Source organism: Athene cunicularia, assembly GCF_003259725.1.
Source record: "Athene cunicularia isolate RWA chromosome 1 unlocalized genomic scaffold, athCun1 chr1_part2, whole genome shotgun sequence".
Classification (NCBI taxonomy): Eukaryota; Metazoa; Chordata; class Aves; order Strigiformes; family Strigidae; genus Athene; species Athene cunicularia.
The window spans coordinates 21,513,632-21,526,171 of NW_020799092.1; the positions used below are offsets into that span (position 1 = coordinate 21,513,632).

General features: G+C 46.5%; 1 protein-coding gene across 1 annotated transcript in view; it reads left to right on the forward strand.

The window, feature by feature from the left end:
- The window catches only part of LOC113488738 (solute carrier family 2, facilitated glucose transporter member 3), a 22,144-nt gene extending 11,404 nt beyond the window's left edge, over positions 1–10,740 (forward strand). Inside the window, exons 4-12 of the mRNA XM_026864044.1 lie at positions 2,700–2,797; positions 4,148–4,308; positions 4,572–4,812; positions 4,982–5,144; positions 5,802–5,989; positions 6,374–6,478; positions 6,925–7,026; positions 7,260–7,463; positions 7,973–10,740. Of these exons, the coding sequence (XP_026719845.1) occupies positions 2,700–2,797; positions 4,148–4,308; positions 4,572–4,812; positions 4,982–5,144; positions 5,802–5,989; positions 6,374–6,478; positions 6,925–7,026; positions 7,260–7,463; positions 7,973–8,188 (1,478 nt within the window). The 3' untranslated portion in view covers positions 8,189–10,740. The remainder of the gene's footprint in view (positions 1–2,699; positions 2,798–4,147; positions 4,309–4,571; positions 4,813–4,981; positions 5,145–5,801; positions 5,990–6,373; positions 6,479–6,924; positions 7,027–7,259; positions 7,464–7,972) is intronic.
- The last annotated feature ends 1,800 nt before the right edge of the window (positions 10,741–12,540 follow it).

The window sequence follows — 12,540 nt, forward strand, 5'->3', positions numbered from 1 at the left end:
GGGGCACACACACGACACGGGGGGGCAGCGCGGTGTTTGGGAGGGGTTGTCGCGGATCGCAGGATGGATTTGTTTTCGTGCGTGTGGCCTGATGATCCACATGATGTTATTGGTATTTTTATTGATCACGAGGGCTTATTTTGCTGGCAGGGCAGCACTCGTTTGTCCCAGGGTTCGTGGTGCTAAAAGGGGGATTACCCTTAAAGTATCTTCTTTTGATGGGTGTTGCTTATAATTTAAAATTTCAAGAAGAAAGCAAAGCCCATCTCTGTCGGAGAGCAGGGGCCCGGGCGTTTGTCGGCATCATAATTCATCCGCAGCTACGAGTGAGGCGTGCGCCGGTGGAGTGAGCTAATGACTGCGTGTGCTGGGAGGAGAGAGGAGCAAATACCCGCCGAACCCGCTGCAGGCTGCCAGGGGATCACGGTTACACGAGAAGAGCCGAATCGGGGAAAGCCCGGGGCCCTCCCCGCCGTGTTGATGGGAGATGGGGGTAGTGGGAGATGAGGCAGAGGAAAGCATCTGGTCAAGGTCGCTCGGAGGGGGCTGGGGGCCGCCTTGGCTGGGTTGAACGAGTTGTACGGCTCTGAGGTTCCAGTCGGTGAAGGAGAGAAGCATCTCCTGGCTAATGGACGCTGCTGATGCCTGTGGTTGGAGGGAGGGGTGGTGGTTTGAATTCCTTGGTGGTGTATAGACCTCAGCCTTGAGCCTTTGGGTAGGGTGGGTGTAGTTGCACTATTTCTGAGCTCCCTGGTGGCCTTTTGGGAAGTGAGGCCCTTCCAGCAGTAACAAGTGATCCATACATTAGATCACGGTCTGGCTCACTGGAGGGGATGGGTCAGGCCATGTGATGTCTAGGTGGTAGGAGATGAATAGCTGGCAACAGCCAGGAGGAGGGAGTATGCAAGGGGGTAGAAGAACTAAGCTCGTTATAGCTTATGTGTGTAGCATGTAGGTAAGGGGTTACCAACCAAGCAGGTACCCTAGGGTCTCTGTGCACCCAGAAGAAAAAGGCCAGCTGTGACCGCTGCACGCCATGACAAAGCAGAGCCCTGGGGGGAGAGATGCTCTTGTGTTGAGTCACCGTGTTGAAAATGTGGAGAACTGGGTTTTGTCGCCAGCTTTGCCATATCTACTAACTAGGGATGACTTGTCTTGGAGTCCTGTAAGTGCTCAGATGTCTTAATGCCATTTTACAGGCATCCAGGTGCTTTGAAAGAGCTGTGTCCTTGTGGTTCTGTGACAAATTTTGTTGCGACAGAGATCGGGGGAGTGGTCACAGAGTGGCAGGGAGAAGACCTAGACAGCTTAGGGTGTGTTCAGGTGTGAATGCTACCTTGGGAATCATCTGCCCCCTGGAAGGAAAAGGACCTTGTCCCCTTTGTCTCCATCACTAACCTCATCAGGAAGAAAGCTCAGCCTGAGACACTTGCATGGTGTAGGTGGGGGAAACCGTGCCTGAGAGGAATTTCCCCAGTTGATGTTTACTGGGGCCTAACTGATAGCACTGTGAGGATTGTGCAGGCCAGAAGCACCTACATACTTGGCTTGGAAGATTGGTAAAGGTGTCGTGAGCACTGACAGAAGGTTATTGGCAAAAATTTTGGGAAGCCTTGTGAGCTGCTTCTCCTGGAGTTGAGCTGAAAAGTCAGAGACTGGAAGAGCTGTGGCAGTAGGCCCCACGGGGTACTTTTCTCTCCTCAGCCAGCCTTAGGACAATAATTTGAAAGCCTTGGAAAAGGGACTGTTAATATTTTTGGAAAATCTTTCAATCCTGCCTGAGACAGAAACATGATCTTTCCAAATCGTGCCAACTCAAGCACTGGCAGCCTAACTGCCAACTCCTGAGTCACCTGCTCCCCCACGCCTCCCTAATACAGAGCTGGCTTAAATGCCACAAGCTTTAAAAATGAAGAAAATGTCTGATGCTTTTCACTGTCACTTAAGTTTCTCAGTCTGTGGAACTTCTGAGGTTGGACCTTCAAGCTTCCTCTATGCATTGGAGGGCTCAGCAGTTTTGTTATTTTGTTTTAATAGATTCACATACACTCAAATTCCAGGGACTGTGCTTCATTTAAAATACCAAGTATTGCCACAGCTTCAAGGAAAAATAAACGGGAAGGTTGGCAGCACTGATGGCACCTCTGTGAGGCAGATAGCCCTGCCAGGTGCCCTGGGGCAGGGTTGGAAAGCTCTAGCCTGGGAAAAGTGGGCCTGTTGCTGAAGAGTGCATGTTTTAACTGTTAGGAGTGACTGTCAGTATAGCAGATCTGAGACTCGGTTTATGGGAACTTGTCAGTTGGCACGGGGAAGAATTAGACCCTTGTTTCATGACATGCCAGAGATCAGCAAAAGCTTTTATGTAAAGCAGATCAACCCAAAATAACAGCCACTAATGCAGCCAGTGTATTCGTTACTATTGAGCTGAGAATATTTGATGAAGGTCAGGAGATAATAAAGATGAGGTCCTGGTAGACCCTCCTAATCACAGAACTTTTTTCCTATTCTACAACTACATCTCCCTTTCCAGGGTCTCTGTTACTGGTACCCACCCTTGCTGGATAAAAGCCCATCCCCTGTCCTTGGGGTACTTGCACATGACACCTATGAGCTTCAGCTGCTGTTTATGACAAAGAGAAACTTGTGTAGAAAGCATGACTAAAAAATTAACTAAATAGTTGCTTTTTCTATTTTCCCACAGAAAATCACAGCACCCCTTATCTATGCTGTTTCCATTGCTGCCATTGGATCTCTTCAGTTTGGGTACAACACTGGTGTCATCAATGCTCCTGAGAAGGTGAGAGAGAAAGAGTTGGGGAGATCGTATGAGTGAGAGGCTGATGGGCAAATCAAGGTGTAGAAAGGAGAGAACCTGTCTCACAAGCAGCTAAAAACTTGGTTCTGGTTTATGAAGTCAAGATGTTGAAAACCCCCTCTCAACTACAACAACGAACAGAAAGGGCAAAGTTTTGGGGAGGGGACAGAGCAATTAGGAGTGCAGGGGGGGCAGGAGGGCTACATCTGCCATGTCCTGGTAGGTCTATATTTGGTGTGTGGAGGAATGTGACCCACTTCAGTTTAGAGTCAGAATAAACCAGCCATGGCAGAAGGAATGTAGAGAGCAGCGTACAGAAAAGAGTTGAGGGTTGATAGGGATTACAGTTGATCCAGTTTAGTTTATCAGGGACCATCTCAGGTTTATTTATTTTATTTGTTTATTCATTCCTTGTTAAGTGTAGATTGAGTGCTTGTAAAAGGGTTGTGACTGGGGTGCTCTGAACAAAACATATGACTGTCGCCTAAGCAAGAAGAGATGAACATGAGAAATGTGGTGGTTTGGTGTGTTGGGTTTTTTTTTCTAACTATAAGATGGTTCCTCTCTCTCGGGGGACTGAGTCACCAATACCACATCCACCCTGTCTCCGGGAATAGATGTCACATTGCTGGTGGTGGGAGGCGGGGTGGGGGGTGTGTGTGTGGTTCTCCCTAGCTAGTGTCCTGCTGCCATCTGCTGGGGCAGACACTGAGGCCATGTCCCCCTCAGCCCTTTCAGAATTGTTCTTGTTATCAAAGAGGATGCCTTGGAAATCAGCAATACAGCCCTGTCACATCCCCACAGGCAGCAAAGGATTGTTTTACATAATGCAGTTTTTCAGGCTTACCTCAGTGAAACTTTCTGTGTCTCTTATACTGTTTCCATCTCAAAGTCTGTCACTGCTACCAGAATTCTGGCATTGCCACAAATATTCCCTTGCATTCTCTGGTCATGTTTTATCGAGCCCTCTCTCACTCCCAACTGTCTCACACCCGCTCCCAAGCACCGCTAGTGACTCACATCATCCAGAAACATTCAGAAGATAAGCCTGTTTTCCTTAATAAGCACTGTCCCACCACTCCAACATTCACTGGAGCAATCTATCCCTTATCATACTGCTACCCATCTACTGAACTTCTTGAAAGTTCCTCTTTCTGCACCCTCATCTTCCCCTTGTATGACTTGTTGCTGCTTACTGAATTTTTATGGTCTATCCTTGCTTCTTGACTCTACAAAAACAGAAGGCAGACCTCAGAAGTAATCTCCCCACTTCTCAGTGCAGAATGCCTCCCACTGGATTGTAACTCTGTCCCCACCTGGATTCTCTTGCAGATCATCCAGAGGTTCTTCAACAGAACCCTGTCAGAACGGACTGGGGAGGCTGTCTCCTCAGAGCTCCTCACCTCTCTCTGGTCCCTTTCTGTGGCCATCTTCTCAGTAGGAGGGATGATTGGCTCCTTCTCAGTCAGCTTGTTTGTTAACAGATTTGGCAGGTAAGTTGGGAAGAGGAATCCAAGCCATTGGGAAATTTTTCCTTTCTACAGTGGATGTTGGGAGGAAGAGGACACAGGTGAGAGGAAGGGAGGAGGAGGAAGCAAGAATGCGTGGGCTGCAAAAAGAAAGGTTTGCAGGCTAAGGCAGGAGCTGAATGGTATTACTCTGAGATGGGGGTCATGGATAGATATATCCCTCTCCCCAGTGATTTTCCCACTGTATTGCCAGTTTAAGCTCAGTCTTGACATCTTTATCCTGACAGGAGGAACTCCATGCTACTGGTGAACATCTTGGCCTTTGCTGGTGGCACTCTCATGGGCTTCTCTAAGATGGCAAAGTCAGTGGAGATGCTGATTATTGGCCGCTTCATTATTGGTCTTTTCTGCGGTCTCTGCACTGGTTTTGTGCCCATGTACATCAGTGAGGTCTCGCCCACCAGCGTCCGTGGAGCCTTTGGCACCCTCAACCAGCTGGGCATTGTTGTGGGCATCCTGGTGGCCCAGGTGAGCTTGACACAACCTGATCCTGCCCTCAGGGTGGGAAGGAGGGCTGGGGGAGGGTGAGCTAGTCTGCACTTGCCATCAGGTGTGGTATGGTCCTGTCATACCCACTGGTGTGGGGTATTGGAGTATTTAAATCACTCTATTTATTTCTAAATCATTCTATTTCTAGATCTTTGGCCTGGAGGGAATCATGGGGACTGAAACACTTTGGCCGCTGCTTTTGGGCTTCACAGTCCTCCCAGCAATCCTGCAGTGCGTGGCTCTTCTTTTCTGCCCCGAGAGCCCCCGTTTCCTATTGATCAACAAGATGGAGGAAGAGAAAGCACAAGCAGGTAAGAACTTATCTCTGAAAGGGCAGGGCTGCATTCTGGCTCACAGCTTGTACTGAACTTGAGTGGGAGGTCAGGGCTGACTCTGGAGCCTGTGGGTGGATCAGGGTGTGACTCCTGGAGGGCACCAGACCTACCCTCCCATCCTTAGATTGCACCAGTGCCAGGAACTGAGAAACCTGGCATCCTAACAGACTCCAGGTGGGATTAAGATGTGAGAAGTGGCACCTGGCCTGGTGGGATGTAGCGGGGCCAGCTGCTGCAGCGCGCTCTTTCAGCTCCTCCTGGAAGGCAGGAAATAAGCTGACACTTAACAAGGAGCTTGGAGGGTGTTTCCCTCTCCCAATGCAGAGAGCTGGAGACAGCTCTGACAAGCATGTGAATAGGATTAGGGATGAAATGTAGGTTTGGAGATCAAGCAACAGGAGCAGAACCTGGGCCTGTTTCCATGCTGATCGCAGCACTCCAACCTCTGGGTTGAAAAGATGAGCAAGGCTGCATGTGGAGGCTTGGTCTTTCCCACGCAGCAGACCTGAATGCCACCTGGCAGATGGTCCAGTCTTCCCAGTGTGCCTCCCTGAAATATCAGGGCTGGGGTGGGGGGGACCTACTGGCTATGAGTATATTATACCTGACATTTTTTTGGATTCCTCCCTCCAGTTCTCCAGAAACTTCGTGGTACACAAGATGTGTCTCAAGACATCCTGGAGATGAAAGAGGAGAGTGCTAAAATGTCCCAGGAAAAGAAAGCAACTGTGCCAGAGCTCTTCCGTTCCCCAAACTACCGTCAAGCCATTATCATTGCCATCATGCTGCAGCTTTCCCAACAGCTCTCAGGCATCAATGCTGTGAGTTATCATCCTGTCCCAACTGCTGGGCCTCCCTTATCTCTGCTTACACTTGCACTTGCCACTAACGTTGAGAACTGTGCTTCCAAAAACCTCTTTGTGCCTTGTCTGGCTGTCGCTGTTTTGTGATATTGCAGAGATTGCTAAAATGGAAGGTGGAGATTATATTTGCTTTTACTTCCCCCACCCTCCCACCCCACTGTAGCACGACACTGTAGCCTTGCACCAAATGAATGAACCTTGACTGGAAGGATGCTGTTTTATTTTATACTGTTGAGTGCTTCTTAAAACTTCTCTGTTGGGCCTGCAAGCCATTAGGCAGAGAATGAGGGACATGCTCTCAAACACTGAAATCATGATGGTGTTTTAATTTTTGTTTCCCAGGTATTCTATTATTCTACAGGGATTTTTGAAAGAGCTGGTATCACACAGCCTGTGTATGCCACTATTGGAGCTGGCGTGGTAAATACCATCTTCACTGTTGTGTCGGTAAGTGGAACAGGGCCTTATGGTGAGAAGTAACTTGTCTGTCTGGGCTTTTTTGAGAGGTTTCACTGAAGACAAGTAGCCAGGCTGTGGCAAAGCATCGAGAGAGGGAATGTCTGATGAAAGCAAAGAATGTGTTAATAAAAGCATTATGGGATGAGAGGAGGGGAGAAAGTTAATTGTAATCCTTTCAGAAGAAAGGGAGAGTGAAAAGTAGTGCATGAGGGGAAAATAATGAGAAGGCAGTAGCAAGAACCAGTGAGGAAAAACTTGTGCCAAGGATGGAGCAGCCTGGTGACCTGCACTGAGATCACCACTGGCACTGAGGACTACAGGCAGATAAGAGGTGCAGGGCACACCGAGCGAGGGAGCCTCTTCTGCTCTTGCTGCCAAAGTCACTGATTTTATTCTTTTTTTTTTTTTTTTCCCCTCCTCCTGCCATTTTCCAGCTGTTCCTGGTAGAGCGTGCCGGACGCAGGACCCTCCATTTAGTTGGTTTGGGTGGCATGGCTGTGTGTGCTGTTCTTATGACAGTTGCTTTAGCTCTGAAGGTGAGTCATCATGTTGAGGCTGACCCCAGCACGGGACCTATAATACCTTGCCCTGCAGTTCTGCCCTGCAGGCATTTACAGCTGGGGCTAGAGCTGAGTGCAGCTTCCAAACTGCAAAAACTGTGTCACAGTGTTCACAGTGCAGCCGAGAAACTTGTGACACTGGAGATAGCATTTGTGCTGTGCCGTGTTTGCCTCAAATTGCAGCTGATCATGTTTTGTTTTCTTTGCAGGATGTTGTGGAGTGGATCAGATACATCAGCATTGTTGCCACTTTTGGCTTTGTGGCGCTTTTTGAGATTGGCCCTGGCCCTATTCCATGGTTCATTGTGGCAGAACTCTTCAGCCAGGGCCCACGGCCGGCAGCCATGGCAGTGGCTGGCTGTTCCAATTGGACCTCAAATTTCTTGGTTGGAATGCTCTTCCCATATGCAGAGGTAAGGACCAAGTTTGCAGAGTTCTGTGGGAGTGCTTCAATATTGAAATGGGTTTCACCATTTTGGAGACTTCAGAACATGACTATATGACCCTTAGCAAACTGATCTCTCCTTGAAGTTGTCCCTGCTTTGAGCAGAAGGCTGGTCAGTCTCCCAGAGGTCCCTGATTCTGTGTTCTGATTGTTACTGAAGGTTAAGAGTATTGTGGCTCAGCTTATATTCTGCTGTCTGAAGTGCTTGTAGCTTACAGATAGTTGGAAGAGCCATCTTAATTAGCGCATCAAGGCTTTCCATTTAAAAGCCACAATTTTGGTCATCTCCAGGAATATTAAAGCATTTCAGAAGCCCACAGCAACCTGATTTTGTCTTAAAATGCTGTGTTGAGAAAGTCAGTAAGGGCATTGTTGGAGAAAGGTGTTAGAATTTTGACCTGCCAACTGAAAATGACCTTGCATTTAGGTTTATGAGCTTGTCAAATTAAAACCTCTTGCTTTTTTTCCTCCCTGCAGAAACTGTGTGGCTCCTATGTCTTTCTCATATTCCTTGTTTTCCTGGTCATCTTCTTTGTCTTCACGTTCTTCAAAGTACCAGAGACCAAAGGCAGGACTTTTGAAGACATCTCCAGGGGCTTTGAAGGACGAGCAGAAGCCAGCCCCACATCACCTGTAGAGAAGAACCCCATGGTGGAGCTGAACAGCATACAACCTGACAAAGAAGTTGTCTAACATTCATGACACACCCCTTCTTCGACTCTTACCTGATTAAAGAGTCATTAAAGGAATGAGCAAAGAAAACCATGAGAACTGGGACATTTTTTCCTCCCCCCTCAATTGCTGCTATTTTCTTCTTTGCACCCACATACTCAACCATTCTGCCAGGCTTACCAGCATTAAGCAAATCTGATATGGGTGATCCCATTTTCAAGTACTGGAAGGCACCTGGCATTTGCAAAAATAGTCTCATCTTCCCTGTCACAAACATCAGGAGAACAGAGAAGAGCTGGCAATATTTTTTGCTTTTCTCACCTGTAATTGCTATTTGGGGTTAACATACTTATGCACGCAGTGACCATTACACATTTGAATCTAATTTACTATTTTTGTAGTGAGTTGAAGTGACCCACTAAACAAGTCCCTGGCCCTTTGAGTCGAGTCTGTGTGTGTGTGTGTGCAGTGTTACACTGGAATTTAACGAGCCTACCAAAAAGCCATCTCCTTGCTTTTTCCCATCCAGTGTACACTTTTTTTCAGCCTCAGGAAAAAGGGGACCAAGTTACATGCATATTTTTTCCTGCTCTTTTATTTTTTTGTATAGACAGACTGAAAGCATAATTTTACTTGAGTTTATTTATTTGTATGTCACTTTGTAAATATTTATTTTTTTAATGGTGTACAAAAATGTACAGATAATGAAATTGAAGTTGTTTAAGAGAAATAGCTATTCTAACAAAAGATGCTGTAGACTTGAGGTGCAATAAGACTGTAAAGGAGAAATGTGGTATTAAGCAGGAGATTGGGCATTTTGGATGGTATGTACAACAGAGCCAATTATGCACATCACCTTTAAGTTATTTGTGCCCTCTGGAAAGAAATTCAAAGAATTGTGTACTAGTGAGAAGTATGTTTGTTTGTCCACCAAAATCTCTGTTATTTGGGGATTTTTTGGGTGGCAATTTTAAGTATTGTTCCCAAGTGTTGATTGGAAGGTGGTATTGCAGCAAATGGGTGTTTGTTGGCTTGTATTTTCAGTCATGGTTAAGTATTGTATGGGATGATTGAGTGTGGTGATTGCAAACCAGAAGGTAACTTCTCCTGCCTTCTCTTCCTTTTACTTTTTGGCTTCTCTGAGGTCAGAAAGTCTAAAATTTGCAGTTGTTACTTAAGGGTGTGCAAGGATAAAAATTATTTTCCAAAGCTGTATTTTCTTAGAAACTGTTCTTATAAATATTAAACAGAGGCATGTAGCATGACCCTTCTGGACACAGGCATGGTTGGTTATGGCATTGTAAGTTGATAAAGGTAGAGATGCAGGAGTAGAGACCAGAGCTACTGGAGCTTGCTGGCTTAGCAGTGTGAAAGGCCTGTAGTGCTCAGTCCACTGGTTGGTTGGAGGCCAGATGTCCTTGCCCGCCCTGTGTGTCCTCTCTGAAAGATCTGCATGATGTTGTGATGCTCACCAGTGTGCAGCATGCTGTGTAGATATGTACAGCTCTGTAATAGTGCCTCCGTTAAAGATATGGCAGATAGCAATTGTACATCAGTAAATATTGGTCTCCCCGCTTGTCAATCAAGAGTATGTATGCGCCTACCCTTGCTGCCAAGCTAGCACAGTTCAGTTCAGGAAAGCAAAAAAGTAGCACATACGGTATCCTTGCAATTAAGGGGTGGGGGCTTTGCTTCGCTGACCCTGTTGAGAGACTCCAGGCCTGTGTTTGTCCAGATCTGCACAAGCTGTCTAAAGGTAGCATAGAGGTAGGTCCAGTCTAAAATCTTGTCTTTAAGATCTTCAGTGTTTTTGGACTTAATCAAACGTGGGTCTACCTGTAAACTCATGCTGGAGCTCATCACTGGAGAGCCTAGAGGAGAGGCAGGCCCTCGGATTCCAAGGTGGGTAAAAAGAAGAAAAGCTTGGAAAGGTTGGAATGACAGCAAATTTGTCAGTGTGGATAGCTCAGGCTTTCTTGACAACATACTGCTTTAGAGCAGGTCAGAAGTTCTCAGAGAGGTATATTCTGGGGGCATGTATCTGGTACTTAGAGTAACTAGAGTGATGACATTTCTACCTTCCCTAATGAGAAACAGTTGCAAAGGTTAGTAAAATCTGCTGCTGTGAAATACTTCCTGTGACTTCACTTGAAATACTCCAGCTTTGCACAATGTAGTCCTACATCCAGTTTTCCCTAGCTTTGTATCAGGCTTCCATGCCAAATAATGTATTTTCAGAAATACTATATGATTTATTTTCCAACTTTAATATTTTGGCTCAGTTACAGATTTCTGTGCCTGCCCCTTGGCCCTCTGGCACTTGCAGATGTAATATTTCTCTATGGGCACCTATATGTTAGGAAATTCCCCCTACAGCTGTGCATAAAGAGCATTCCATACTTTGCATCAGAGATGTCTGTTGGCCTGGACCGAAATGTGTAGGTCTTTCTCACATGGTATCTCTTTGTTATTTTCTTTTTCTGTAACAGCATTGTGAATATTTCGGATGGGTTTTATATGCTTATTAATGTGGTTGTTTCCCGTTTTTAAAATAAAAACTATAGAACCAAGTATCTGGTTTGGAGTTTACCTTTATCCTGTAGGTCATCTTTTACTCCTTTATCACGTCCTGGAATGTCCTCAACTTCTGTGCTTCTACCTTTCTGACTAGGCCAGCACCCTAGATATGTTGTTTTTATTATAGTGGAAATCACCATTTCTCGCAGCCTCCATGCATATCACCTTAATAAATACCCTTACTACTCTACCTTAGCAGTTTTTAAACTAAAAACGTGCTTCTCTAGTTTTCGTTTGCTCAAATCCTTTTCTAGTATTTCTCAGTAACAGAAGGGAAGCGGCTGGAGGTTAGGAGTTCTGCCCAGAGCTGAAATGCCTGAGATTCTGCCCCTGCCTCCTTCTAAGCATGGTCTTCAACTTCTCTGCCACAGGGGTGAAAAGGGAGCCCTTCCCCCTGTAAATGATGCTTTGCTCCCTCTTGTCTGGCAGGTGACCTTACTGTCCTCCCTGGAAATCTTGCCCCTGTTTTCTCAGTACTAGCTGCCCGAAAGGACCAGGTTGAAGCAGAAACACCTCTGCCTGGAGAGAGGTCAGTGCCTGTGAGCTGCTCCCTTACCCAGGGGCTGTGAGCTGCTCTCACCCACCCATGGATCTTCTGTCTAGGGAGTGCTGAGCACCCACCTACTGCCATGAGGCAACAAGCGCTTGTTCCAGTGCACTCTTTTCCCTGTCCTACAGCTGTCTTGCAAGCCCAAGGAGTCTGTGTTTCACAGGCAGAAACTATGAGAACAGCTCATCAAAAAGGAGATAAAATATCCTTCAGAGGAAGAAGATGGCTGGAAGTGAGAGGAAGGAAAAAGATGACAGAACCCAAAGTATCCTAGAGGAAGACTCAAGCTGATACCCCTTCAGAGTCAGGAGACTGCACAAAGCAACCAGGAAACAGTAGGGTATAATGTAAAGGCTGAAAAAGCTCAGCTTAACAGAGCCCGTACAGAAACCCTTTGGAAACCTGAGGTTACTGTGTGTTTCTAGCTCCTAGCTCATGCCTGTGTTTTGCAGGGTTTGCTATGCAACAGCCTCATTGCTGCGGCCTGCCCTGGGCTAAGCTGTGCATGATTGTCTCTCAGCTCTGTGGCTGAGCTGAAAAAAACCCCAAACCACTCAACCAAACTTAGAAGCATATATATCTAGGTCAAACTTCACTCTAACATCTCCCTTTTCTTGTCAAAAGGGAAAGAGAGCAAAATCACTCAGGGCCAAAACACATGATTTGCTGAGCCCTAAATTAATGCTTTATGTCATTTTTGTGATAAATTTTTGGTTGGGGAATGTCTTTGGTTTAGATGTGGTTATTTTATTTCTGAAAGTTGTAAGGAGGCTTCAAAATGAAAAGCTGTTTGCAATTACATGATTTGAATGCTTGAAGATGGCTTGTTTTCCGTTGAAATGGTTCACATTCAAGTGAGTGTGGAGGCACTTCTCACAGCCACCACGATCCCCCCCCCAAACGTCATTCAACTCTGACAGGGGTGGCAGAGTTACCTTGGACAGGTCTGTCTTTGAGTCTATCCACAGAACTTCGTTCTGGGTTGTTGGGTGTAAGTGTGGTTGCAGAAATCTTCAAACCATTGCATAGGCTTCTGAAAATCAAGCCAGACCCCAGAGCAGTGTGAGATCAAAGTTTAGCTGCAGCAGGCTTTTTTTCCTGCTAATATCCCCACATCACCTCTTGGGTACACCCAGAGCTGGTGAAGTATCACCCCTGATAGGAAGCAGAATACTCCGAGTCTCTGCACCCCACTCCCTAACTGGACCTGCCACAGAAGGGAGGAAGGAAGCAACAAAAGAATGTG